This window comes from Eublepharis macularius, chromosome 10 (genome assembly GCF_028583425.1).
Source record: "Eublepharis macularius isolate TG4126 chromosome 10, MPM_Emac_v1.0, whole genome shotgun sequence".
NCBI lineage: Eukaryota > Metazoa > Chordata > Lepidosauria > Squamata > Eublepharidae > Eublepharis > Eublepharis macularius.
The window spans coordinates 42,799,968-42,827,489 of record NC_072799.1 but is presented as its reverse complement, the minus strand read 5'-3'; the positions used below and the strand labels follow the sequence as shown (position 1 = coordinate 42,827,489).

Here is a 27,522-nt window from a genome sequence, read left to right as displayed (position 1 = left end):
TTTGGTTTTGATGGTCACCACAGGAAAAATGTATTGATAATTTTCTCACACATCCTGTGAAGATTCACTGGCTTGGAAATAGTGACCTATCATTTTCCCCCACAGAGGATTTAACCATCAACAAAATAATTTTCCTCTTATCAAAGATGGAAAGAAAGAAAACAGCTGCAATGCTAGTGGCCAGTGGACCCAGAGGTAACAATTTAAAAACACAACAATATAAAATATTATGGACAGGAGATATCCAAAGGGCATACCCAAAGGTGGGATTTTCAGATCCACCATTCTACCCTCAGTCCCTCCTATGTACCAAAAAGCTGTTTCTGAACACAGTGGGTGGGGACTGTATGAGGAGCTTTAGCTAGAAGGGGGGTATTGAAATCAAAGCAAAGCTTCTTGGAATTGAAGGATCAAATCAATACATTCCCCAGTCGAGTCAAATAAATTGGCATGGATTTAAATCCATACATTTTCATTTAAGTCAGCGCAACTAGATCAATTTAAATGTTGCCAGACCAGTTTGATATCACTGAGAAGGGGCTTTATTTGTTTAAAAAAATTATATCCCACATCCAGCTTTCCCAGGTCTAGTTGTTTATGTATATAGGTGGGTATTTATTTGTTTGCTTCATTTATAGCCCATTTTTCTCACTGTGATACATGGTGGATAGCACAGGACATCTAGTAACAATGCAATAGGACTTGGATTACAGAAATTCTGAAACAATACAAACAAAACTGTGTAAGGTATGACATACCATAAACAATAGCTACAGTAAATAATTGCAACAGGCTACAATCCCATTCCCCTACAGAGGCACCCTCCTAGGTGGTTCCATTACTGTACAGTTTTGATCCCTTTATAAAAATGCCCTCCTGAACATTTCTGTTTTGCATATTCTGTAGAACGATAAAATTATAGGAGCCTTCTGGATCTCCTCAGCCAGGTTGTTTCACAAGGTGGGAGCCATAATAGGGAAGGAAAGAATGAGGCAGCTCACTGCCTTAAAAAAGAGAAAAATACAATTAAAATTTCTAACATATATGTAACTTAAACACCACTACAGCAAACATACCTATTAAAAAACACCTCTCAATTAAATGCTTGAGTGAAGGTGAACATTTTACCCTGGCGGGCACCTAAATGTAACAAGGCTAGGCTCCAGGTGAAAGGGAGCCAATGAAAGGGAGCTCAGCTACACATCAAAGGGATGCTCATCCACCTGCAGCTCAGGAGGTAAACCTGTTCCTGAGAAGAAGTGCAACCCCCATCTGGAATAGGAGGTATCTATAGATCTTCAAGAGTTTTATTACCACAGGCCAGCCCTGAAGTCTTCAATGGAGTAAGCCTTATTTTTTTAGTCCTCTACCAGCCCATTACAACCTACCAGCACAGATCTGGGACATCTCCTGTCTCAACTGATTCAGATTTAAAAGCAAAATAATGCTGAGCGTACTGAGGACACTAGGTTGGATATAAAACAGCTTTTCCTCTGATAAAAATGGGGGAAATCCTTTGATCACTGAAAAGGCTCTGCTAAGACTCAAAGCCATGTGGGATGGGGGCTGTAATAAGGAGGGGAATTGGATGAGACCAAGGTACTCCCTGGATGACCTCTCCCAGCAGCTTCATGAATATCTTAAGCAGCATAAGATGCAAGATGAACAGCTGTTGAGCACCACAGCACAAATTTCATGATACAGTGCAGTTATCCTACATGACTGCTTTCGAATATCAAAGTTATTTGGGTTTATCTTTTAAATAATTTATTTCTTCTTAAAACTGCTACTAGCATGGCGGGGGGTGGGTTCAGAAGAGGTGAGCGGGAAGGTGCTTGTGACTCCCAACAAGATAAACATCCCCTCAAGAGCAAGTTCATGTGCTAGAACTGTAGAATGTTATGACCTTTATTCCCAGCAGCCGCAGAACCCATGTGTGTGACTGCATAGAAATTATGAAAAAGAATTAAACAAATACCTTTAGGATTGATCATAAAAGATTGGAATCAAAGGTTTTTAAAACACACCACCAGCATCCAAATTCTATATACATCCCTAACTCGGTCTTTGTTTAAAAGCCAGAAGATATGTGATAACACAGAATGTTTAATAATCTAATGCACTGTCTTAAAACCAAGCCAAATATTTGCTCAGTAGAAAAACCTCATTGTTCTCTTTTGTTTGTTTGTTTCTCTGCCTTCTAAGGCTCTGTAAAACCCACCTTCTGGAATTCGAATCTTGCCTTTATCCAGAGAGGGATCAAAAAAGACAGGTGCCAGATACTGGTAAAAGCCTACTGTCATCACTCAGTTTAGGATATATTAAAATATTTTGGGATTTGCCCAGCAATAGATCATCTGAAATGATCATGCACTGCTTTGTCTTTGAAAAGCATCTGCATAGCTGGAAGCCTAAGGAGCGTAAGCTTTTTGTATGGTAATAAGAGCTGGAGCCAGACAGTAGTGTTTCAGAGTGTGGAAAATGGTATAACAGAATGGACATCACTTGTGGTGAACAACACAGCCTTCTTCTTTTACCCCACTATTAGCACTGGTCAGACAGGTTTGGAAGTAGTAGAAACCCCTCCAAAACTTGTTTAACTAGAGATTATAGTGTGAAAGAGAAAAAAGTAATGAATACATGTAGACACCACACAGACTCATATATATGAACCTACCTACCCAGCCGCTCCAGTCATTTTTGGAGGCCTCTGCCACCTGAAGCTAGATGGGTGGTGGCCCAAGAAAGGACCTTCTTGGTCCTGGTGCCAAAACTTTGGAACTCTCTCCCCAGGGAGATTCGTCTATCTCCCTCTGTTGCTGTCTTCTGGCTGTGGGTGAAGACTTTGTTCTGCTTGGCAATAGTTGTTAGTTGTTATTGGTTGTTATAAGTCTCCTTCTTGGTTTTCAGTGTTATTTCTGTTTATTGAGTTATCGTATATATACTTTATCTTGGTACGGTAAAACTATCTAAGTGAATTCCAGCCTAGCAGACCAATACCTAGTTAGGCTAATAGTATCCAAAAAGAACTCAAAGATGTCCCTCAGATTACAGCACTTTGCTCCTGTCTCTTTCCCCAGAACAGCTTGTTTCAACACTAGAACAGCAAACAGAACGCTTTCCCTCAGAACAACTCTGACTAAACTGCAGTTCACTCCACATCCTAGGGTACAGCTTCCATCCATTCATAGCACACTTCACACATCCATCCACCTACCACCACCTCTTTCGTCTCTTAGAGACCTGCATTTTAAACCACAGTAAACAACTTACATTCAAAACCCTGGCTTATTCAGCAGAAATAAAACACACAAACTATTTACATGGCAAACCATTGCAGGTAGTTTTGTAAGGGAGTAGGAGGTCCTTCAAGGATGCTGGTTCCAAGCCATGCAGGCCTTTAAAAGTCAACACCAGCACATTGAATTGTGCCTGGAAACAGATTTACTAGCCCATGTAGATGGACCAAGGCTGGAGTGACATGGTCTCTATGACCCATTTCAGTCAAACTAGCAAATACTGGGCTAGGCAGCATATAACATCACAGACTGCTGCATTTCACAAGCCAGTGAAGAGCCAGTTTGGTATAGCAGTTAAAAGTTGCATGACTCTCATCTGGAGAACTTGGTTTGATTTCCACTCTTCCACTTGAAGCCAGCAGGGTGACCTAGGGTTAGTCACAGCTTCTAGGAGCTCTCTTCGTCCCACCCACCTCACAACGTGATTGTTGTGGGGATAATAATGACATACTTTGTAAACCGCTCTAAGTGGGCATTAAGTTGTCCTGAAGGGTGGTATATAAATTGAATGTTGTTGTTGTTTTTATTATTATTAAGCATTATTATTAAGCAGGGATGAAGGAATCTTCTTTGTCTCAGATTACTTCTAGCTGCTCTACTAATTCTGGACTGAGAAGAGCCTGTGTGTGATGACTGAGCCTGCTGTAACTGTTGTACACATCCTCCATTTGCACAACATTGAGATGATTCAAACCAGACCTTGTATGCCTTTGGAATGACATGATCTGGCATGGGTAGTCTAGATTGTCTCCCTTCAATGCAGAAGCTGAACATGGGGAATCATGCTAAACATGGCGGCCGTATTGAAGTCAGGTCATCCTGAAGTGGCCATTTGCAGCAATCTCTGCATGATGCTTATGATGTACAGACAATTCTTTAGAGAACAGCTGAGCAGGGAAGAAGAACACAGTCCGGTTCTTTTTTTCCTAATTTGTCTATTGATGGTTGCTAATCTAGATAGAAGGTGCTTAGCCAAATGTTTCCTTGGCTGCAGTTGCACCATCCTGATCTATCCAATACTGTAATAATGCTTACAACTTTAATGGCACAATGGGTTGGATCCAAAGGACTGGGATTATATGACTGATCATGGAATGGATTTTCCCCACATCCTCTTCTCACTACACCCCACTGGATGCTCTGAAATGCTGGTCCACTCCTGGGGGGGACAGAGCTCTCTCGGAAACAGCATGGCATGTGATGTGCATGCTTCTAGTGGATTGGGGGAACTGGCAGAAATTACTGTCTTCCTTGCACATGCGGAAACACCCTTCTGCATGCAGAAGAAACCTTTGGCTCCAAACCATTGTAGCAGAAGATATTACGTTAAATGTCAACTGCTGTATAATCCAAATAGGTCAATGTCTCTTCAATAAATCCTGCACATGGCAAAATAATTTCACATAGGAGCTTTCTTATTTCCTTTCCTAATTCTTATTAAGAATGTGCAACAACAACAGCTCCAAAAACCTTCCCTTGAGCCTACATATAGCCTACTGCCTGCTATGTATACATTTCATGTGCACAGTAGCTTTGCCTCAGTTTCCTTCAGTGTTCATCTGATAAAGCAAAAACAGCAAAACATACTGGTTGAAAGCATCCATAGATGCCAGTATGAAGACAGATGATGTGGACCTTGTAAAGTGGGCAACAATCTTTGGTGTGCCGACAGTATTTTTTATGGTTTCACTCAGTGAACCACAAAATAGGATTTTTCCTACTCTGAAAATTTAAAAAAAAAATCAGGAAATTTGTTTTTATCTATAATCTATTTCTAATACTTTTGCAATGTTGATATTTCCTAGGGTATATTACACTCTGGAATATATCTGGACAAGGGAAACTACTTGCTTATTTCTCTAGTGTAAGTGCTCATCATTTTCTCTGGAAAATACATTGCATTCTAATTTTCACTAGTTGGGTTCCCATAGTTCTTATTAATACTTTGAGGTTACTGAAACAGAGTTCATGAAGGAAAACAGAATTTAAAAGTAGATTTTTAAACTGGTCAGTTGTGGAAGTGGCACGCATTTTCTCCATTTGTTCTGCCCCTCAAATGTCGTTATAGTTGTCTAAATACCAGAAAAACCCCAATCCTCAAGGATGCAGAGGAGTTAGCCATGTTAGTCTGTGGTAGCAAAATCAAAAAGAGTCCAGTAGCACCTTTAAGACTAACCAATTTTATTGTAGCATAAGCTTTCGAGAATCAAGTTCTCTTCGTCAGATGCATGTTACAGAAACTGGTCAAATATAGAAGAGGAGGGAGGAGGAGGGGAGGAGAGAGAAGAGGCAATTAGGGCGTCAGAGCGAGGGTGCAACCAAAACATTCCTTTGCTAGTAAATGTAAAATCTCCTTTTGGTGTTGGGGTCAGTTGGAGTTTGCCCTGTTAGTCTGTAGCAGCAAAACCAAATCCAATGCAGTATAAGCCTTCAATAACCACAGCTCTCCCCGTCAGATGCATCTGACAAAGAAAACTGTGGTCCCCGAAAGCCCACGCCAGGCGCCACTGGGCTCCCCCAGACCCCGCCTCTGTAAAGGAAATCTGTTACCTGTGATAATGTGATAACCATTCATAGTCCCTATTCAGTCCCAGCTTGACAGAGTCAAATTTGCATATGAATTCCAATTCAGCAGCCTCCCGTTGGATTTTGTTTTTGAAAGGTTTCTGTTGAACTACAGCGACCTTTAAGTCTTTGATGGAATGTCCACAAGGAATTATAGAAAAACGAATAGTTGCCTCACTAAGCATACTGGATTAGATCCAGTGAACCACAACAGACAACTTCATGAAACAGATCTCTTCCTTTCTCCTTGCAGCCTCCTGAAAGGCTGTTCCTGGATAAAATTTAGGAACAGGAAGGAATACATGTGGGTATGAGCCAAAGTACAAGTGACGCCTGACACAGGTTGGACTCTTGTCAGCTTCCCTCAAGTTTTGATGGGAAATGTAGGCATCCTGGTCTTGCAGCTTGGCTCTCCATTTCATTGAAGTTTACAGAGCGGCAGTCTATGGGAAGGAGAACATGCAGTCGGGAGGGGAGTGCAGGCATCGGGCTCTCACCGGGTGCCCCCCTTCCCTTCTGCTGGGTGTGTGGGGGGGTGTAATTCGTCACTTGTAACTTGGCTCTGAGATGTAGAACAGAAGAAAGCTGAAGCACAAGGGAAGTGGTAGATGCCCCCATTGTTTCTTTGATATTCAGATTAGCCACATTAAATAGCTTAGGCTCAGAACTAGATTGTACAAAGTGTATGTGTTTGATTGAATTGTTTAAACTTTTGATATACACTTTATTTTAAATGCTGTTTTAATGGCTGGATGTTTTAATGTTTTCAGTGTTGGCGACACTATTTGGGTGGAAAGGCAGCACAGAAAATATTAAGATAAAATGATTTCACCAAAAAAATCACTATAATATATAGGAAGCACTTCCTGAAGACTGCTCTACAAATTATGATAGAAGCTGTGGAGAAATGCCATTCTGTTTGTGGAGTTAACTTTCTATGGGCTGCAGAGGGGAGGGGCCAGTTCTGGAGTAGAATGTGATTGGATGGAGAGTGAGTCAGTGAGAGTTGGAAGTTGACGGTGGCTGGAGAGTGGAGGGAGAGATGGCTGTGGGGGGAGATGTAGATCTAATGTAATGGCAGGTTTCAAAGGATTGGACCTGCCATACACAACATCTAATTAAGGCATGAGGGAGATAGAGTAAGGGTTTCTGTTTATGCTTTATTATTCCTTCTGTTCACTGCATATTTGCCTGTGTATAGTGAGAAGTTAAATAAATGATTTTTGGAATTTATTAAGAAAGCTATTCTGTTCCACATAGTCCCCCAACCGCTTGGGCCCACTAGCAGAGGAGGGAGGTTAGGATGCTGACCCACCTAACCAGGACCCCATGCAGGGACAGTGGTGGCAGCAACTACCTGGAGACAGGAAAGGGAGATGGCCCCTTCAGGTGCCTGGCCAGAGGCGAAAAGGGAGGGGTAGGCAGAGCAGGGTCTATCAGTGGGAGGAAAGGCCCTGTTTCGCCACAGAAGCAGAGAATGATTCAACAGTACAAAGACAAACTTGTCACAAATCTGTACACAGTTAAACTGATTTCAGGGCCATTTCAAAGGATACAAATATGTGCTGGATAGCAGCTCTACTGACTCAATGTCACAGGATGGTTAATAAAAATAAAGAGCAAGAACAAAGCATCATACCAAGTCATCATGATGGCTTCATACATTTCCCAAGTTGGCTTGGCTGAGAACATGGACAATCTTGACATATAATAACAATAACAAAAACAACAACTGCAGCTGTCTGACATAACACCTACAGAATTGCAAAAGTCGGCATTACTTGGAACAGCATACATATTGCACCGATACCTGGCTGATACTTAGGTCTCTGGTGGAAACTTGTATCAGCTCAGCAAGGCCAATCAATGATAACGTGATCTTTATTTATTATTAAGTGTGTTGTGTGTAATTTGAACAACAACAACAACAGTGTGCTTATTAGACATGGGCACGAACCAAAAAATAATAATGAACCCACGGTTCGTGGTTCGGTGCCACCGACGAACCCGAACCAACAAACCGCAATGAACTTTTCCTGCAGACAAACCTGCTCGTGGTTTGTGGGGCTCAGAATGGCCCCTGTTGGAATTAGAGAGATCATATTCACGAGGAGTGTATAGCAGGCTCTCGTCTAGCCAGCATCTAAGTTTGGTCAAGATTGCAATAGGGATCTTGGAGTTATACCCTCTCCAATCTGAGCCCCCCCCAGAAACTCCCACTTGATACAATTAGAGCCACCAGTTGACGTTGGCCCAGTGTACAAGGGGTGTACTCGAAGGCAGGCTGCCTCACTTCTAGGGGGCAGGGGGTATGGCCACTTGCCACTATATTATTATTTTTTTTTTTATAGATTTTTATTTTTTAATTACTAAACTCAAAAAACTACAAAAGGGAAAAAGGGAGAACAAGGGGAAAGGAAAGGAACAACATATAAAAAAAACACACTACAACTACAAGTCTTGCATTCCCTTCATAATACAGTTATTTAAAGTTAAACTTTCTAATATGCCATTAGATTGGTAGACCTTATAAAATACAAACTACAGTCAGGATCAGGTCTTCTTCCCCCCCCTGCGTCTCGGTCGCAGCTCTCTCTGAACAGCTATAGTAGCTGCGCTCACTGCCTCCTCCCCCCTCCCCCCTTCAGATTCTGGATCTTCTCCTTGCTGAAACTCTTGATGATTAAATACAAAGTCCCTCAGTTGTGCGTCTGATGTTATTTTGTAGGCTTGATCTTTATAACTGAACCAGATGCCTTCTGGAAATAACCATTTGTATTTTATTTCACGCTTCCTCAGAGAAGCTGCAAACCTTTTGTATTTGAATCTTCTTTTCCGAGCTAGAAATGGAACGTCCTTCAATATCTTAACCTTGTTACCCAGAAAGTCCAAGTCCACATTATACGAATTATATAAGATGGTGTCCCGAGTCTTCTTAGATGAAAAGTCAATAATAATCTCGCGAGGCAGCTGACGCTTTGTTGCATAGTTTGAAGATGTCCGTCGGACTTCCAAAATATCGCTTTTTAACTCTTCTTTAGTTCCTTTGCGGATGACGCCAAAAGTTCCGACACCAAATCCTTTAAATTTTCATTTTCCTCCTCCTTTACATTCTGAAGACGCAATACCGTCTGAGCACGCTCCACTTGTAGCCCTATCAGTTGATTCTCCAAAAGCTTTACTTCTTCGTTTGTAGTTTTCATGAGTGCTGTGTTTTCCCAAGCAGACTGCTCTGTCCCAGACGCTACGTCTTTAATGGTTTTCACTTCATTCTCAATTGTGTCAACCCTTTGACCGATTTCATTTAGCTTATCAACAAAGGGCTTCATAGCTTCAACGATCGACCGTTTAACCACCTCTTCAAGAGACTCTCCTTTCCCCTGCAATGCAGCCGAGACAGATTTGCCCACAGCCAGGCTCTGCTTTTTCGTCGCCATCTTGGGCGGGGGGGGGGGAGTCCACCAACTAAGTTTCAAAACTCAATGAAGGGGAAGATATCCGAGCCTTCTTAGCTTCAACTCCCACCAATCCTTCGCATACGCTTGAAATAACAGAAGAGATTCGCTTACGTATAGGTTTTCACCTTAAATCTGCTTGTTGCTGTTCTCCATGGGCCGGCAGCACACGATGTGCTGCGCAAGTCTGCCGGCCTCTGTTGGAGCAAATGGGCAATTTACCCCCTGCATCAACTTCAGGGGGCTCTTCCCGCAGTGCTCCAGACCCTGGCCCCCTCACTGGGAATCCTGGGGGTTAACCCTCGCAGGTCAACCACCCGGTGAGGCTGCTCGGGCGCTTCCTCCCGGACCTGCGGAGAGGAGCGTCCGACATGGCACTTGCCACTATATTATTATCAGGCACTGATAATAATCAATGTGAGCCCTCAGCCGAGGTGCCCACTGAGGTTGGTCCCATGGCCTGGCAGCAGCCCTGGCACCAGAGGCAGGGAGGGACTAGAGCCCTAGCCCACCACTCCCACAGACCTGACCAGATCAGGCACTGATAATAATCAATGTGAGCCCTCAGCCGAGGTGCCCCAGGGCCTGGCAGCAGCCCTGGAACCAGAGGAGATAGAGCCCTATCTCCAAAATCCCAGCTCAATTATACTCTATCTGTCTCTCTCCCCAAAGGCTAGCAAGTAGCAAGCAACAGCTCTGTCACGCTCCACTGCTCGCTGAAAGTGAAATCCAGCCTGGGAGCCCACTGCTATTTATAAGCACAGGTCCAATAGACCAACACAGGAGGTCTGTGGTTGGCTGTCAGAGCTGCCTATCAGGGTTTGCAGGGATGAGATTGGAGTGCCCATGGCTACAGAACACCCCCTCCCCCTCCCTTCCCCGGGTGTCTTCTCCCAAGTTGTAACCACTTTTCAGCTCCATGGTTGGAAGGAAGACCTGCCGATCAAGGTGAGCTGGGCTTCCATTCGGGTTTCCAGGGCGACAGAAGGAGTGCAGACAGAGTTCAGGCATTCCCCTGGCTCCATTTCCAAGAGAATTTATTGATGGCGCCTGACTGTCTGGCTTCACAAACTGCGTACATGCGCAACAAACTGGTCTTCTAATGAACGCTAGTTCATTGGACTTGGATGCTCACGAACTGCTGGATTGCGAACGGACGATTGGGCGGTTCATGGTTTTTTTGCGTTCGTAATGTGGTTCGTGCCCATGTTTAGTGCTTATATTCTGCTCTTCCAGACAGAATAGCTCTTCTGCTGTTTACCCGTGCACACTCTTTATTCCATTTTTTATTTTATTAATAGAAATAAAAGCCCATATAAAGGGCAGAAAACGAGAATAAAGAAAAAGTAGACAGTAACAGAATTTGGAAATTTCAAAGGAAAAAAGAACAATAATACATATTTCATTTCCATTCTTCTCTACAAGACTGTACAATTTTTAGCAAAATTACAGTCTCTCCAAAATTTCCTTTTCCACTACTGCCTCCCTTCTACTTATTTTATATTCCCCCATTATCTTAGAATCATAGAGTTGGAAGGGGCCATACAGACCATCTAGTCCAACCCCCTGCCCAGTCCAATTTGCAATCATCTTCTTAATGATCAAAGCCACAAATCCTCAAGTCACTATTCCTCCTTTCGTGCAGGAAGTCAATAAAGAGTTTCCCGTCAGCCAAAAAAATAGAAAATGTTTTGTCTCTGATCAAAGCTGTTTCACCATCTCCACTAACTCTGTCATTTTTATAGCCCAGTCCTCTATTGAAGGTAATTCCGTATTTTTCCATTTCTGTGCATACACCAACTTAGCTGCAGTAGTCATATATAGAAATAAAATCCCATGCCGCTTTTACAACTGTTTGTCCATTAATCCCAACAAAAATGTTTCTGGCTTAAACTGTACAGTATTCTTTAGTATTTTTTGTATGACCATATGAATCTGGGTCCAATTTTTTTTAGCTTTTTGGCAAGTCCACCAGAGATGATAAAATGTTCCTTCTTGTTTCTCACATTTCCAACACTTATTTGACATAACTTTGCGCATTTTGGCTAATCTATCAAGAGAGACATACCACCGATACATCATTTTATAAAAATTTTCTTTGTCTAACACTCAATGTAAATGTAAGCCCCTTTACCCACATATTTCCCCATTGGTCCCTCACTTTGTTATACCCAAATTTTTTTGCCCATTTTACCATAGTCTTTCACAGATTCTTCTTCCATTTCAAATTTCAGTAACAACTTATACATTTTGGAAATAACATGTTCATCATTTGAACAAAGCTCTTTTCAAACTGTGTCTTTTCCTGCTCAAAGTTTTTTATCTAATTTAAATCTTTCTAAAAGCTGAGCATATGCAAACCATTGACATTTATAACTCTTAGCTAACTGCTCCCTTGTCTTCAGTTTGCAATCTTCTTGTGAAAATTCTATTAAATCTCCATAAGTCAACCATCCATGTTTGAAGGTCATCTCTCTTCTGTAGAACGCTTCCTGTGTTGAAATCCAAAGTGGTGTCTTCTGTGTTAGTCTCAATTTATATTTATTCCAAATTCTCAAAATAGCTTTCCTTAATATAATGATTTTTGAAGTCTGCATTGATGTTTACTTTGTCATACTACAGGTAGGCATGCCATCAAAATCTCAAGTCATATCCTTCCAATGTTAAGAGTCTCTTGTTTCTCAAAAGCATCCATTCCTTCATCCATGTTAGACATGCAGAGGCATTATACACTTTCAAGTCTGGTAAACCAAGCTCGCCTCTCTCCTCATCCTGTAGAATTTTATATTTGACCCTTGGTTTTCCCCCTTGTCATATAAATGGAAATATCCTTTTGCCACTGCTTAAATGGTATATCTGAAATTAACACAGGTAATGTCTGGAAGAGGAATAACATTTTAGGTAAAACATTCATCATGATAACTGATATTCTTCCCAACAAGGATAACTGCACTCCATCCCATCTTAACATCTCTTTTAAAATTTCTTTCTGTCTTAACATAATTTTTTGAAATAGCATACAGTCCATCCCCTAGCATAATACCTAAACATTTTACCTTTTCTTCAACCTTAAAACCTGTTATTTTCATCCATTCTTCCTGATATTTAATATTCATATTTTTTGTCAACATTTTTGTTTTCTGATCATTTATTTTAAAACCTGCCAGAGCACCAAACTCTCTCAATTGCTCCATCAGTATTTCAATTCCATCTAACAGGTCCTCCAGAAACAAAACTAAGTTGTCTGCAAAAGCTTTTAAATTATATGACTCTTTTTAAATTTTAACACCCATGATCCTTTCATCCTATTTAATATCTCTATTTAAAACCTCCAACACCAAAATAAAAAGGAGCGGTGACAACGGATAACCTTGATGTGTTCTTTTCTGAATCTTGCATGTTTTAGTAAATTCTCCATTTACAATAATTTTGGCATTCTGTGAAGTATAAATTGATTTCACCCATTTTATAAAATACTCCCCAAATTCATCTTTATTCCATTTTTTGGTGTCCCCCCCCCCTTCTGTCCCCTGCCAGCCCACTTCATTATGATTGGCTACTCTTGACTATCCAGCCACACACACTCTTCTCCTTTTCATCTTCCATCCTCTCTTTCCTCTTTTTAAAAAAAATGTTACATCCAGCGCAGGATTGAGGAATTGCTGGTTGAAAGCATGGAGGGGAAAGTTCCCTTTTCATTCTTTTTGCAGAGAGACCATACAACTGAAATTGACTGACTTCATCAATTTCACCTCCTAGTTAAGTAGAGGAGGCCAGACAATTTCACCCCATTTCCAACCACACATGTTGCAAATAGAAAGTTTTTTAAAAAGCTGCCTCCTTGTTGAGGGTGAGCAGATTGTCACCATCCATGCCCCCCCCCCCCCCGTTCTCAATGTGAGAACCAGCCGGAATGGAGCTGTGCAAATATGACAAAAAAGAGGGTGCAAAAGGTTACGTACAAGCCGATCCCATGCCTTTCAGCTTGACTTCAGGGATAGTAAGGAGTTATATCCCAAGTGCAGAAGGGTCTTTTGACCATTAAGAGTATGGAAATGAATATGTTTTAATGATTAAATGAAACTTCCACCACATCTTTATTGAAATCTTTGAAATTGTAGTAAGTTAGTTACCCCTCCATTTGTCTCTTTTTCTTCTCATTTGCAGTCCAAGGAGAAAACTACCGTCAGTGACATAGCGGTCAGTAACAATTACTCCCTCTTGTGTGCAGGAGACCAGCAGGGGTATCTCTCTATTTGGAACATTGCCAAGTATGCCACTAATGGTCCGGAGGACAAACCTCCACCTTGTGAGAAAAATATAATTTTGTCTTGAAAATAAGAACTTTCATATTCCTTCAGTCTTTTGAAGTTTAAATTTTCTTCCCAATCCCACACTGTCTTAATTTTTTTTAGTGCTGCGGAACTGGAGAGTGCACAACTACAGTGTCACAAGGTACGATGGTATTGAATGCAAGATCCACTCTTCTACTTTCAATGTATAGTTTATTATTTTAGGATGTTGAAGGAAATTAGTGTTTGTGTTCGGTAGTGGAGGGGGAATTGAAGTGTCATTTTGCCATTAAGATCCAAAAAGCTGATTTTAGATTTAAGGTTCAAAGCTGGCATATAAGAAGTCCTGGGCCATGCACAAGGAGGCCATGCTGCTCTCTCTCAGATCACACCAGCATTGCCCCTCTTTAAACTGGAAGCATTCCGGCATGGAGAGGAGCCTCAATGCGTATTAATTCCATAATGTGGGAAGAAGCCATGCTACAGCAGCTCTCTATTCTATTCTATTCTATTCTATTCTATTCTATTCTATTCTATTCTATTCTATTCTATTCTATTCTATTCTATTCTATTCTATTCTATTCTATTCTATTCTATTCTATGAGAGTCTATGAGAGTCTATGAGAGTCTATAAACATAAAGTCTGTTGTTTATTAATTCCCTTTTCCTTTATAGAAGTTGCTCCCATCTGCAAAATAATATGCACTCAATATACAGATCACTTTTTTGGTTCCATAAATATGTCTATGCACTGAGATGCATGTGAGAGATTATCTCATCACATCGCTACATTCGGCTTTCCTGTTATTTTTTACAACTCAGCTCCCTTGGAGTCAGAGGAAGCTTTAATGTTGTGAAACAGCCCTCTGCGTTCCTATCTTCTGTCCTAGTGCCAATCCTACACTAGGAAAGCATCCCCATACTAGAAAGCCCAACACCAAACATGGTGTGAAGAAGCAAATGCAAGTAGGTTGAGGGACATTAATTCCCAGCAACATGCCATTCCATTTGTTAGAAACCATTTGAGAAGCCGTGTTTCCCATGGGTCTATTTTTCTGGACAATTGTCAATAAAAAGAACTACACCTATTTTCTTTTTTCAATGTAGTGTGGTGCTTACGACTGACTATCACCTCCTCACCTCATCTTTGGACTGTAGCGTGAAACTGTGGAGTTTAGAAGGAGAATACATAGGTGAGGAAAGTTTAGCAAATCTCCTTGGTACTTCCAGGTCTGACTGGTCCCAGATCATGGTTTCACTGCATGCAGCATTCCCTGGAAACAGAAACACTATCATCTTTACCATCATCTGGGGATTTATTCTAACTGTAGTGTTGTTTAAAAAGGCTGTAAGACTCTTGTTACATAGCAAAGTCACGAGACAACATAAAATTGGAACATTTTCCCAAGGCCATGACCAAGTTTTGTGGGACCCCACGCAGAGACCCCCCTACTCACTACAAGCCCCCTCCTGCCTATCCTCCCATGTGGCTTCTCCTCTACCCTCTCATCTCAAAAGCTCTCCTACAACTGTCACACCCTTTCCCTAATAATGTTGGGCGGTATATGTGGTTGGGGGCACTGCCGTTATGCACTACCCCTATACCCTTCACCAGCATCACTAGCTGGCACATGCAACCAAAAGTGTGATGGAGGCCTGGCAAGTGAGCAGGCAAGAAAAGAGTGGGCAGGTGGACAATGGAGGAGGCACACAGGTGGGAGGGGCAGTGTCATGGCCACTGCCTATGCTAATGCTAACCCTGCCTATTCCCAACACAGAGAAGAGAAACTGAAGTAACTAGATACAAGACTTTCAAGTGGCTTTACTTTTTTTAAAAGGGATGTTTGGTCAAAAAGAACCATGGGACATCAAAGAGAAGTCATCCTGGAAACAATTTGACCCTAACATTAGCCCTGCACACAACTCTGATGACATTGGACAGGAATCTGTTCCAGAAAATACCATTACCTCAAACTGGGAGTTCAAGGTGAGAGCTAAGCTAGGAAGATTGCTTCTTGCCATATTTGCCTAGGAAGGAGTGTCGCCCAGACAAAATGCACTAGGAGCAAGATCTGGGTGTGTTTTGTTGTTGTTGTTGTTTGTGCCTTCTCCTCCCAAAGTATATAGCTTTGCTGCAGTGTTAATTTAATAATGTGGAGTCATTTGCTCATGACCCTTCTGGGTATCACTGGGTAGGTTACAAAAAGCAGGGCTACAATGTGGATGATTTTTCATTGTAATGTGTCAGATTGGATCATCTTTTGCAGGTTTTTTGAGATCTCATTTGATTATCTCCTTGCTCCCCAAATTTCTGATTTTAATACAGCCAAATCTGATGACATATCAGACATACAAGGAACAGTTTCTAGAATCATAATGGACAAATAAACCAAAATATGTTTTAGAACTCTGCTAGATCCATGATTTACTACGGAATATATATCTTCTCCAACATTAGGAAACTGGATGAATAGCCCTTTCCTATGAAATAGTCAGATGTGTATACTCGAGTATGGTTTCATAAGGCTTGGCTTCTCCTTTGCTAGTTTTGTCCTCTCTGTCAGACAGGGAAAAACTGGCAGATATTAATCTTATCATTATGAGAAACAAGACAGGAAGCAGCCAGATATCCGTCCACTGTGTATGGCTCCAAGAGAGCCTTTAACAGCTCGCTCCATCTAATTTCTTGCATTCCAGATAAGAGCCCTCTCCCTCCAATGGCCATCAATAGGGTCACTAGAGGGAGGCAGGGAGCAGGTGACTGGGAATCCCATTGCCAAGGAAAATGTTTTATTGAATGGTCATATGCAGTGTCATCCTAAAAGTTACTTAGGAAACCACTATTTAACCAGGAAGCAGGATGAATATCTAGTGAATACCAACATGCAAATAGATCTGTGTAAATCCGCCTCAATACGACCTGCACCATAACCAGGCAACATTAACCAAGGCCAGTGAAAGCTGCTGAAATATCAGAGTTGGCAGAAGAAACTCACTTCCAATATAGATTATAATAGTTTTTGTATGAAAGAGTTGTGTTCTTATAGGAAACCTATAGAAAAGCGTGACACATTTTCCCACATATAGAGCTGGCCCAAACCATAAAACATCCTAAGACATAAAAGGCAATCCATGTTGCTAACGACTCACTTTTCATTCTGGCGCAGGTGCACTGAGGGTCGGTGTGGGCAGGCCTCTGAGGGGCTGTGGGGCCAGCAGGGAGGCAAAACATGAGAGAGCTCCTCCTGTGCAGCTTTCCCACCGGATTGGCAGCAGCTGTGGAGCTGCGCTGTGCCTCCCTGCCAGCTCCATGGTCCTGCTGCCTCAGCGACAATTGCGAAGCTGCACTATATTTCCCCGCCAGCTCCACAGCCCCTCAGAGGCCTGCCTTTGGAGCTGGTGGGGAGGCACAGTGTGGGGGAAGCTCCCTGGGTGGACTTCCCACTGCCTCCACAGCAGCTATGGGTCCAGGGAGCCCACAGGGAGGTGCGGTGCAGTGCAGGGGGTTCCCTTCCCACCACCTCCGCCAGCTGCAGGGCCCTCTGGCGCAGCCCTCCCAACACCCTGCTGCTAGACCCCATTGTATTTAATTTCACAACGGGCTCAGTTGCTAGTTTAGTATACTTATCACTGAAAAAAGTTATTGGGGATCACTTCACTGCTTTGAGTGTAATAAATTTCAGAAGCAGCGGTATCATTGTTCATTGTATATATTATCTTGCTCTTGCTACATTTTCTATTTTTGTAATTCTACTTCATGCTTTGCTGATGACATAGTGTCTGCTTTGTTTTTTTGCAGTTTCTAATTTTTGTAATTCTAGTCCTATTACATCGTTTGTTGGATGTTTCATGCCATTTGCAGATTTCCGTTACCTGCCTTGAGTTGCAGCAAGACAGGCCATAAGCACACGCACACGCGCAGAGCTGTCTTTCTAATATAAATGCATATTTGTTTTGTTTTTGATATCTCTAGAAAATGATGGAAGATACCAGTTCTTTGAAGCTAGTAAGAAGTGATGAAATTTCTGAAGTGAAGCAAAGACAGAGAGTGAGACTTGAACACAGGTCTGTTCAACCTCCATTTAACATTTCTGTATTCCCCAGTCATGAGAGGTAATCTGGAGTCTTGCAAGATGCAAAAGCAAGAACTGCACTTGATAAACAGAGTTCAACTAAGCCATTTTTTATATTTTCCTGATGCATTACATTCAAGCATGCAACCTCTCCTTGCATTGCAGTGGCAACTGCCACAATGTAGTAGGGCCTTTTCAGTACATGTGTTATGAAAAGAAAACCCCAAGCTTCCTATTCTTCTGTGTTTTGTATGATGAAATACTACTGGGAGAGATCATACAAATGTCTTTTTTAGAGATGTGAAGGTCAAGAAAAACACCGGGAAACAGAGGGGAAACTTTCTTCAGTACAAGATTCTTCCATTTTTCCAATGCCAAATATTGCTTTAAAATACTGTTTTTACTCTTCTTCAAAACGTTGCTATGTACAATTCTTAAAACCTCTTGCCTGCTTTAGCTTCCCCTCTCTTTTCAGCATATGAAAGACATTAGCTTAGGTCTGGAAATATGTACACCCAATGAAGAAAACAAACATGTAATGAGAGTAGTTAGTAGTAGTTAGTAGTAAGTAGTAGTAGTAAGTAAGTAGTAGTAGTTAGTAGTAGTTAGTAGTAAGTACTCCACTCCACTTAGTAGTAAGTACTCCACTCAAATTTTTGACTCTCAGAATTGGAGTCTACTTAACTTTCAGAAACTAACCCTGATTAGAGAAAGAAACCTGGTGGTAGTATTTTGAAGGATATGTTGTTTGTTTGAAGATAATTTTATCCACAAATTGGGGTCAAATTGATATGGAGAAGGGGATGGAGTTAAAACTATTTCCCATCTTCTGCAATTCCATGTATTCTTCAGTCCTAATGAACTTTTCCTTCTGGTGTTTGACCCTCCCACTTGTACACCCTGTGATGGTGTTGGGGGCAATTTTTACTGTTGTTGTATTGAATGAGAAACAGAAAGAAGCGTATAGAGTGAAACTGACAAAACACTATTTTCTTCATAATATCGTTGCTAAAGTTCTGCTTCTATACTTGGCAGCTTGTGTTGTATACAATCTGCCACATAAAAAAAAAATCTATGATTTTCTAAATCCCTAGATTAGTAAAATTACTAAGTGAGAAGCATCCATGTTTAGAATTAATTAATGAGCCCAAAGACAACAGAATAGTCACGTATTTTTACAACTGATCCATTTTTATCTTACAGACAAAATAAGTGCCGGTTAAAGCATATTCAACAATATGCCAGCAGAGCCGTGAGCACCTATCATACTCTTCCACTGTGTGAGTTAGCCAATGTGTCAACTATTTTCCACAAACCAAATCTAGCTGCAGAACTTGAAGATCCATTTCATGTAGAAGATTAAGTTTCCTGAACAGCGAGTGAAGTGCTGGTTTTCAAGGATCCAAGCTGATTTCTCAAATACAAGCTGAGTGAAATAAGTAGAGCTGTAAAAGGTATTTCTAAGTCTGTACTATCTGAAGCACTTAGAGAACTCTGGCAGACCAGCCAAATCTTCATCAACATTAATCCCAGCAGCAGCTGATCTCATAAAGAATTAAGCAGGATTATTAAGTTGCAGTTCGAGGCCAACCTGTAACCAGCGGTGATAAAGAACTCTCATGTGGCCATGACTTGTGATTCAAGAAGCAGATTTAAATATTTATTATAAACATTTATACACAGCCTCTGGCACTCTGCTGCCATTTAAAAATCAATTGACACACTTGTCAATCTGACCATGATGTCACTGGGAAGATTTTCATTTGCACATACAGTAAACATTTTGCATACTTGAACACTGCTATAAGGTGAACACACACTCTTCTGTCCCACATTTACATAAAGAATACACTCGCTAAATATGAAACATCTGTTGGCCTGACCACCCGGGCAACAACGGCGTTCACTGTTTTGAAATAGATAGCTGACTTTAGCTGAAAATTTCCCATTAACGCGGCACGGTTTTCCTCAACTCAGTTATGTGCTGATTATCTTTGACTTGGTGTGCCCACTACACTCACAGGGGGTAGTTCAGTACATTCAGCTAATCTTATTACAAGCAAAGCCCACAAACGTGCCATCAGATGACTTCAGACCAGCATCCTCAGCATGTAGCTATACTGTATGTAGCTTTGCTGTTTAATCTCTGCTATAAGCCAATACAGATCTAAAAATTAAAACTTTTTTTTCCTAAATAGCTTTGCAATTTAGCAAACTTCTGTTCTCTAAATACATACCAAGCTATATTTGCACTAACTTTTACAGGGTTCTACAAAGAATGGTATTTAAGGTTTCAGATTCTACCTACATTCACTTTCTATAACGTGGTTTTACACTTATGAACAGCCACACCTTAACTGGCAACGGACTGCCAACAATATTGTGGCTGCAGTATAAGGGTCTTTAACATGCCTGGAAATACAAGGACAGATTTGTTTAGTCACACACACATCTCCACTGAGAGAAAGCGTATCTATACAACGTTGTTATGAAGCAAATTGCATAAAGAAAACAATGTCCAAAAGCCTCACAAAATGATGATGAAAAAACAGTGGTGAAGTGTGCAATCCCACTCAAGTAAATATTACTGTTTATGAGTGATTATCAGTATTTCCCAATTGACCTAGACAAAGCATTAATATTGGGGGTGGGAAGAGAGATTAAAATGGAAGGGACAAATGTCTGAGATCAGATGGGACAAATGATCAGCTAAAACAAGCACATATTAGTGTAGAAAAGCATGACAAACCCCTTAGAGCAAAGAACAACCACGAAACAATATGGTAATAGATGTAAAGAAATGCTGACTATTGGGAATAAAATTATACTAATTCCAAAGAGATTCTAGCATGCATATTCTCCTAATATTAGCAGACTATGGCAATCATTTGATAGATAAAATGTAAATGGGTAACAGAACTATGTGAACAAGATTTGCAAGAAGCAGAATTCTTGACTCTATATAGAGATAAATTATTTGTAAGTCAATGAGTGCTTTGGTTTAGGAATAGGATCTGATTTTAAAAAAATAAGTAATAGTTAATGACATGTTTAAGTACATTATTTTGGAATGGGGAGCCAGCAAAGCTGGATAACATCAGTTATGGATTTTTTCCTTCATACGCTGCAATGGAAAATGGACCACAGGCAATTTCTAGTGGAATACAGAGTGCCCACCTGTTCCCAAATTTATTGGAAGGAAAACCAGATTAGGTGGATCTCTGTGTCAGTACCAAACATTTCTTCTGTACTTAAGTATATATAGTTGGGTTCACTTCGTATAGATTAATTATGACTTGATTATTAGCAGATCCTGAACATGTACTCTTTGTAAATTTAACACACTGGTGTTCCAGTGGTGGACCTGGAATTCCAGACAAATCTAGATACATTATCACACTGATACTCTGCTGAAGGAAAATGAACCACAGCAGCAGCAGAATTGGAAATGAAGATTTAAATTTCTCTCCAGACATAGGACACTTGTTCTGGAAGGACCTAGTAACCGTATGCTGTTTTTATGTTTTAATGCATATTTTATGTTGTAAGCTGCCCTGAGCCCATCTGCAGGGAGGGCGGGGTATAAATTGAATTAAATAAGTAAGAGTCAAATTTATTCAAAAGAATTGTAAGACACAGCCTAGATCTCTGAGTCTTGAAACATTACAGTTCATGGGTTCTGGCATATGAGCCTTGATGGATTTATGCCCCTTATGACCTGATATATGTTATCTGATTTGGCTGAACAACCGCCTAGTAAGCACATCATTGCTTGGTAATAAATGGCATACATGAAATTTGCAACGAGAGCTGAACCCAAGGCAGAAGTGTCGGGCATGCTTTGTCATACTCATCTTGCAACCTTGAAGTAATATTCACTCAAAAGGATTATGGTTGGAGGAAAAGAATGACAAAAATAAATCGAAGCATTGAAAACTTAGTCTTATTATCCAAAAGCAAAGACAGTGGCCAGATTCAGCACCAGGGATTAATGAAGCTATTTTGAATTCAGCAGCATTCTTTTCTCTTCTACAAGAAAAGTGGACTATAATTGAAACAAGTGCAGTTTTTTTAAAAAAACTGAGTATAATTTTTATAAAAATTGAGTAAAATATGGATGAAAAATATTCTGACAAACTCCAGTGTGCCCATCCTTCTGGTTGCCATCAACACAAACAAATCTTTGAACTTTATCACTGAGGGAATATTTTCCAATGCTGCCACCGAAGAATGCATACTGACTGATAAAATGCTTCTAATGTCCTCTTGCAACATTTCTCTTAAATTTGAGCAACTCATTCTGAATAATTTTATAGGAATACGTTAACCGATACACAATTCGGATTTACTACATTTCTTGCCTGATTTTATATACTGTGTACCTACATGTACTCTATGTAACCAATTCTCACTTTTGAAGTTTAGGTAATTTTTTCCCATCACACAAAATTATAAAGTCACAGTGTCATACCAGAATACAAATTCGGCATATATGCAGAAATAGTTTGTTATAAATTTAAAAATTTGTAAGTCTGAATAGAATGACCTGCTTGCATGAAATTGGTTGTGAGAGATCATGTGTTCCATATATTAGAGAACTGTATAATTCAACAGTTGGTATGGAAATCACATAATGCTCTGTCCTTGGTCGGTTTGGGTAATATAAACAGCTAACTGAATGCTTATATGTGAATTGTTCTACCTACAATGCTACTGCAAAGCAACGGTCACATATTCACTTTAGCATGCAGACTTGTAAAAAAAAGTATCTTCAAGAACTTCACTGTCTCTTGCAGCCCGCCAAGAATTTGCAAAGCAACAAGCATCAAAATAATATTTTTTTAAAAGAAAAGGTTTATATGGTAGGAACAGCAACAATAAGGTCTCAAAGTAGACAGTAGGGAAAACATTCCTAATTCTCTCTCATATACAAGGTTTCCAAGTGATCAACTGTATAAGAAACTAACAATACTACACGTCACTCTTTTTTCTCTTCCTTTGCAAATAATGTAAAGCATTCTTTGTTCAGGATGAGTACTTTAAAACGGCAGGACAACTCACAGGTAAGCGTCCCATTAACTGTTCTTTGATACAGTACAAGGGAAAAGCAAGTGGAACTTACCAAAGCAATCTGACAAGTAATTTATGGAAGGCCTGTCTACATCTATCACAGCAAATATCCTTCTAGCCAGTATAAACAGTACCTCCCAAATAGACCAGTATAAACAGTACCTCCCAAATAGAATTAACTCAAAGCAGCCTGAAGGATTCTGCTTCTGCTGCAGAAAAAGTATTGGCCCTTTAGTATCTCAGAAGTGAATATGCAAACCCCCTGGTAGGTGCCCTGCATATTTCTAGAAGTTGCTGTTTCCCTGTAGTAGCTGTCACTGAGCTTGGAGGAAGATGTGAAGACAGTAGGCATTTCTTTGCCTACCGTATTAATGAACAGTCCACACTCTACCCTAACAATTCATTCAAAGAAATAAAGCCTTCCTTGGCCATCATGGGGTAATAGTAAAAACAAAATCATAAAGCTAAAGTACAACAGAGGAACTTGAGCTCTGCTGAAGGAATAAAAAACAACTAATTGCCTTTTAAATCCTCACTCTTTGAATACGAGTGGAAATTCTCAGGCTGGTTATAGGAGAAAAAAATTGCTTGACACTTTGAGGTATTTGGCAATCTTAGAGAACAGCTCAGATGCAACAGTCCTTGAAATTAGTGGAGGCAAAAAGATCTGCCCAAAGGTTTCCTACTGTTCTCACTGCCCCTTTTGGATCTAAATCTTGATGACTTAGTCTGCAAGTTGAGCTGACCCTGGATATGAATTATGAAGATCCACATCCCCTTCCACCCCCTTCTTCCTACTTATGCTTGTACAACCTGGTCCCCTCACTGCTACTGTATACTAGTGCATCTCTGCTCAACTGAACATTTTGGCCCCATAAAAAGCGGGTAAGGACTAGGCAAGACTTTCTCCACAGCAGACTGCATACTTTGAATAGGCACATTAATCTCCACCCTTCTAGACTCGCAACTATGGTAATGCTGTGTCTGTCTGGGGTTTCAAGTGTATACTCACCCTGGCTTGAATTGCTTCCTCTCATCACAGAATGTGCAACAAAAGACTCATTCTCTGCAATCACTGCTTGGTAGGGTGCTAAAAATACATCTGAGACCTCAGCATAAGGCCTCATTGTAATCAAGTCCAAAGAAGAATCTTATCCATGAAGCCTTCGACACAAGAGTGAATAACCCCTTGATGATCCCATTTTCCTATCTAGCCTGACCCTTATTGATAACTTTTACTTTGTTAGGGGACAAAAATATTTTGAGAGAGATAAAATCTAGATCTTTTCTTACATACTGGACAATATGAATTAGGCTCAACCAGCTGTTTTCCCTCTTGGTCAGGAATCACACCTGTGCGAGAATATTCACTTTTGTCAAGGTATCAATGCAGAGATGGTATCTTACATAATCGATTGTCTAAACAATGGTAGTTGTGAATACCTTGTTCTGAGACAGATTACCACAATGACAAACACAGTTGTAAATGTTTGGATACAGGAGAAAAGCCTAAAGTAAATACAGAAAATTTTGATCAAGTCATGCTAATCATTAAGTATAGGCAGGGATTTGGTGGTGGTGGTGGTGGGGATGGCTAATGAGACCATATAGCTGCTGAGTGCTCATGATTATACATGACAGAGTCTTTATATGAAACACCAAGCCTTACAAACCTATTTAAACGTTTCAAGTCTAAAATGAGTCAGCTGAATGCATCCACATAAAAGCTCCCAAACTCATCCCTACCAAAGAGCAGAACAGAAGGAGGGCCCAGTAAATCCAGTCCCACAAAATTCCTATTCCTTTGTTTCTACATTATTCTTTTGACTCCCATGGGATGAATTTTCACAAGAAAGCCAGGTGGAACTCTGTGGTATTAATTAATCCTCTTAGCTGCTCTCAGATCTGGCTATTTTTGAGACATAGAAGAAATATGGCTTAAAGTACAAAATGGCAACCATGAGAGACCATGTGACTCCACAACACACCTGGGCCAGGACTTCTCTCTTTTCTCAAGAAATAAAATCCAGTACAGGAAACACAAGATAGCCATCAGCCAAAGTAATAATACCTGCTTCAGAAAAGCATGCCACAATGCAGAAGCAGAAAATAACTGGGCTATTCTAGGAGGGTCTACAGTCTCAAAAAAGGTGGCCTTTTGTACAGGTCTTCCTGAGAAGTAAAATAAAAATCACTTTGGAGTGGCACCACACATAACTCAGAGAACATTTAAAGACCCTATGGAGTCTTGGGCCCAATAATACTTTGTGATGAAGAGAAATCTCAAATTATTTGAAAAAGTGTGAGATTCAAAGAACATAGAAATCTGCATGGAAAATCCTAGAAATACTAAATACACACCCACACATGACACATGATGATAAGTGAATGAGCAATCTGAAAGCCCAACTTGCATAGTAGTAGTGGGAGAACAGGACAGACAAGGTGAATCAATTCAGATTTTACATAAGGGCTGAATTCTGATACAAAAATAAAAGCTAAAAGTTTAAGCTAAAAACTGTGGTATCCCAATGAAGGATACACTGTTTCTTCATAATGTCAGTTTCAATCAAGAACCTGTATTTGCTTGTCTTTTCAAGACAGCTTTGTTAGCACCTCAGATTATCTTTTACACTTAGAAATTTACCAATGTCACAAACTTAAATCAATAAAGTTGGAACACCAGTAGCTTGTACTTCAGTCATTCACAGATTTTTTTTTACAGGTGCCAGAAACTGCAACCAAAGGATGTTTAGAAATAAGCTAACATTTTGCTACTCAAATATTACTCCCTTTCCAGGCACCAAATGTCACCATGTTGCCAAGAAGAATGAGAGAAGTTTTTTGCTAAGGTGTATATCAATTTATGGCAATTTTATAAATGTATTCTCTGATTTTAATTAAGAGGACGTATTTAAGAAACATGCATAGACAGCATTCAGGATGAAGCCAAACCAACAAGGTTATTGGTAATAAGAGAAATGAAACCAAGCCCCCCTCCCGCTCCTTCATGGCCTTGAAGATTTCACTAACGGTTCATAGTACTACAACTTTAACAGTGTCTCAGCATCAACACAGAATATGATATACAGGACTGTGTGTATATGGAGACCACGAGCTTTATTGTCAGTCATGTTGCTAATCTGATGACAAAGAATGCTGCTGGTATGGGCTCCTTTCAAGCCTTGGATGTTTTGTCTACACGTTCTTACAGTTTTCATGGTACATTAACAAGATGAACTAATTCGCCAGCTAACCTCTATTTTAATATTTAAATTAGAACAGTACAATAACTAGAAAAAGGTCAGTGCTTCAAGTGGCAATGGTGAAGCCACATCAAACCCAATAGCTTCCAAGATAAAGATGCAAAGATCTACGCTTCAGCATCAGTAGTGCAATACAGTGGCCTTTACTGGATTAAAGGAGCAGAGGCGTATCCACAATAAAAGCTTTAAATAAGGTAGATTGTTGTCATTTATATATCAATTCTGCCTATTTGATATAAAATATATCGGGAAAGCTTCAACTGACTTTTACAATCTACATTCAACTAAAGCTCCACGTAAGCAGCATCAATGGAATGAACAATGGGAATGCACTCAATAGAAAAACACTTTCAAATCTACTGTAAAGAACAAAGGACAGAAAGTTGTTTAAGTAACTGAACATCTGTAATGTGTATCAGACATAAAAAGAAAGATGGACCCTCTGATTACTTGCACTGTTTTTAATGGACTGAAAGAAATGTAAAACTTAGTCCATATCCATTTCTTCAGATGATTTCGTCTGCTGGCAACTGTCCTCTGATTTTGTGTCAGTACCGCTTTGTCCATTCATTGGTCCATTGTGTTCGTTAGATTTTGCTTGACCTTCCGACTGTGGTTCCACCTTGGGCTTAGGCTTGTAAATAATGGGGTTACACAAATTGTCCAGTTCCTAAAGTTATTAAAATTAAGAAAATAATAGAAGTTAATACAGCAATTCAGTGAAGGAGTAAGAAGCTGCTGGCATGTAAAATTGGCATTGGGTACCATCTGGAAGGCTGGCCAGATATCTATCTATGATTTGGTAGATTCTAGTGTTAAGCAACTTGGTCCGAGCAGCTTTTAAACAATGGAAATTTTATTTACACCAAAACTGGAGCACATCAAAATTGAATGCATCCATGAAGATGGAGGATACACCAACACATATGCTTTTCTGATTGTTTACTGAAAGGAAAAAAATGAATTATCATTACTACAGTACCAGAATATTCTGCTTACACCCGTGGCTGATAGTCAACCTCTCTGCAGTTCAAGCAAATGGGTTTGGGTTTGGTGCTACGTATGAACCAAACCATGATTGAGGGTCTTGCATAAACACAGGGACCACATAAACAGGTTGGTCATATAGATTTGTGGATACTAAAAAACTATCTGCCTGTTGAAGATCTTCTATTAATGTTTGCAGAAATACACTCCTTTGCAATTATCCATGTATCTTTAATATTTCCAGTAATATCATACCGATTCAAAAGCAAGATGGCATATTTTTAACATTTTTAGCTCTCAAACAGGGAAGGTCTTCAATCTGAATATATAACAGGCTTGCCACACCCACAACCCAGCTGATTGGTGGGCGGTGGGGGTGGTCACACCTCTGTAGCTAGGCTCCATCAGCTGAATCATATGTTTCAGTTGATCAGAGGCCACTGCAATGGTGTTTGCAGAGAGAGAAAGAAGAGTGGCTCCCACTTATCAAATGGGTCTCAGTGGGAGAAGCAGGT

At 40.3% G+C, this 27,522-nt stretch overlaps 2 protein-coding genes across 2 annotated transcripts in view; one reads left to right on the top strand and one right to left on the bottom strand.

Annotated features, from left to right (window-relative positions):
• Window positions 1–19,505, top strand: part of LOC129336536 (WD repeat-containing protein 49-like) — a 50,029-nt gene extending 30,524 nt beyond the window's left edge. The window contains exons 19-26 of the mRNA XM_054989664.1: window positions 106–195; window positions 5,105–5,163; window positions 13,487–13,628; window positions 13,735–13,774; window positions 14,719–14,804; window positions 15,450–15,598; window positions 17,585–17,676; window positions 18,888–19,505. Coding sequence (XP_054845639.1) covers window positions 106–195; window positions 5,105–5,163; window positions 13,487–13,628; window positions 13,735–13,774; window positions 14,719–14,804; window positions 15,450–15,598; window positions 17,585–17,676; window positions 18,888–19,047 — 818 coding nt within the window. The 3' untranslated portion in view covers window positions 19,048–19,505. The remainder of the gene's footprint in view (window positions 1–105; window positions 196–5,104; window positions 5,164–13,486; window positions 13,629–13,734; window positions 13,775–14,718; window positions 14,805–15,449; window positions 15,599–17,584; window positions 17,677–18,887) is intronic.
• A 6,348-nt stretch (window positions 19,506–25,853) lies between these two features.
• HSPA4L (heat shock protein family A (Hsp70) member 4 like) overlaps window positions 25,854–27,522 on the bottom strand; it is a 30,692-nt gene continuing 29,023 nt past the window's right edge. Inside the window, exon 19 of the mRNA XM_054989665.1 lies at window positions 25,854–26,690. Coding sequence (XP_054845640.1) covers window positions 26,508–26,690 — 183 coding nt within the window. The 3' untranslated portion in view covers window positions 25,854–26,507. The remainder of the gene's footprint in view (window positions 26,691–27,522) is intronic.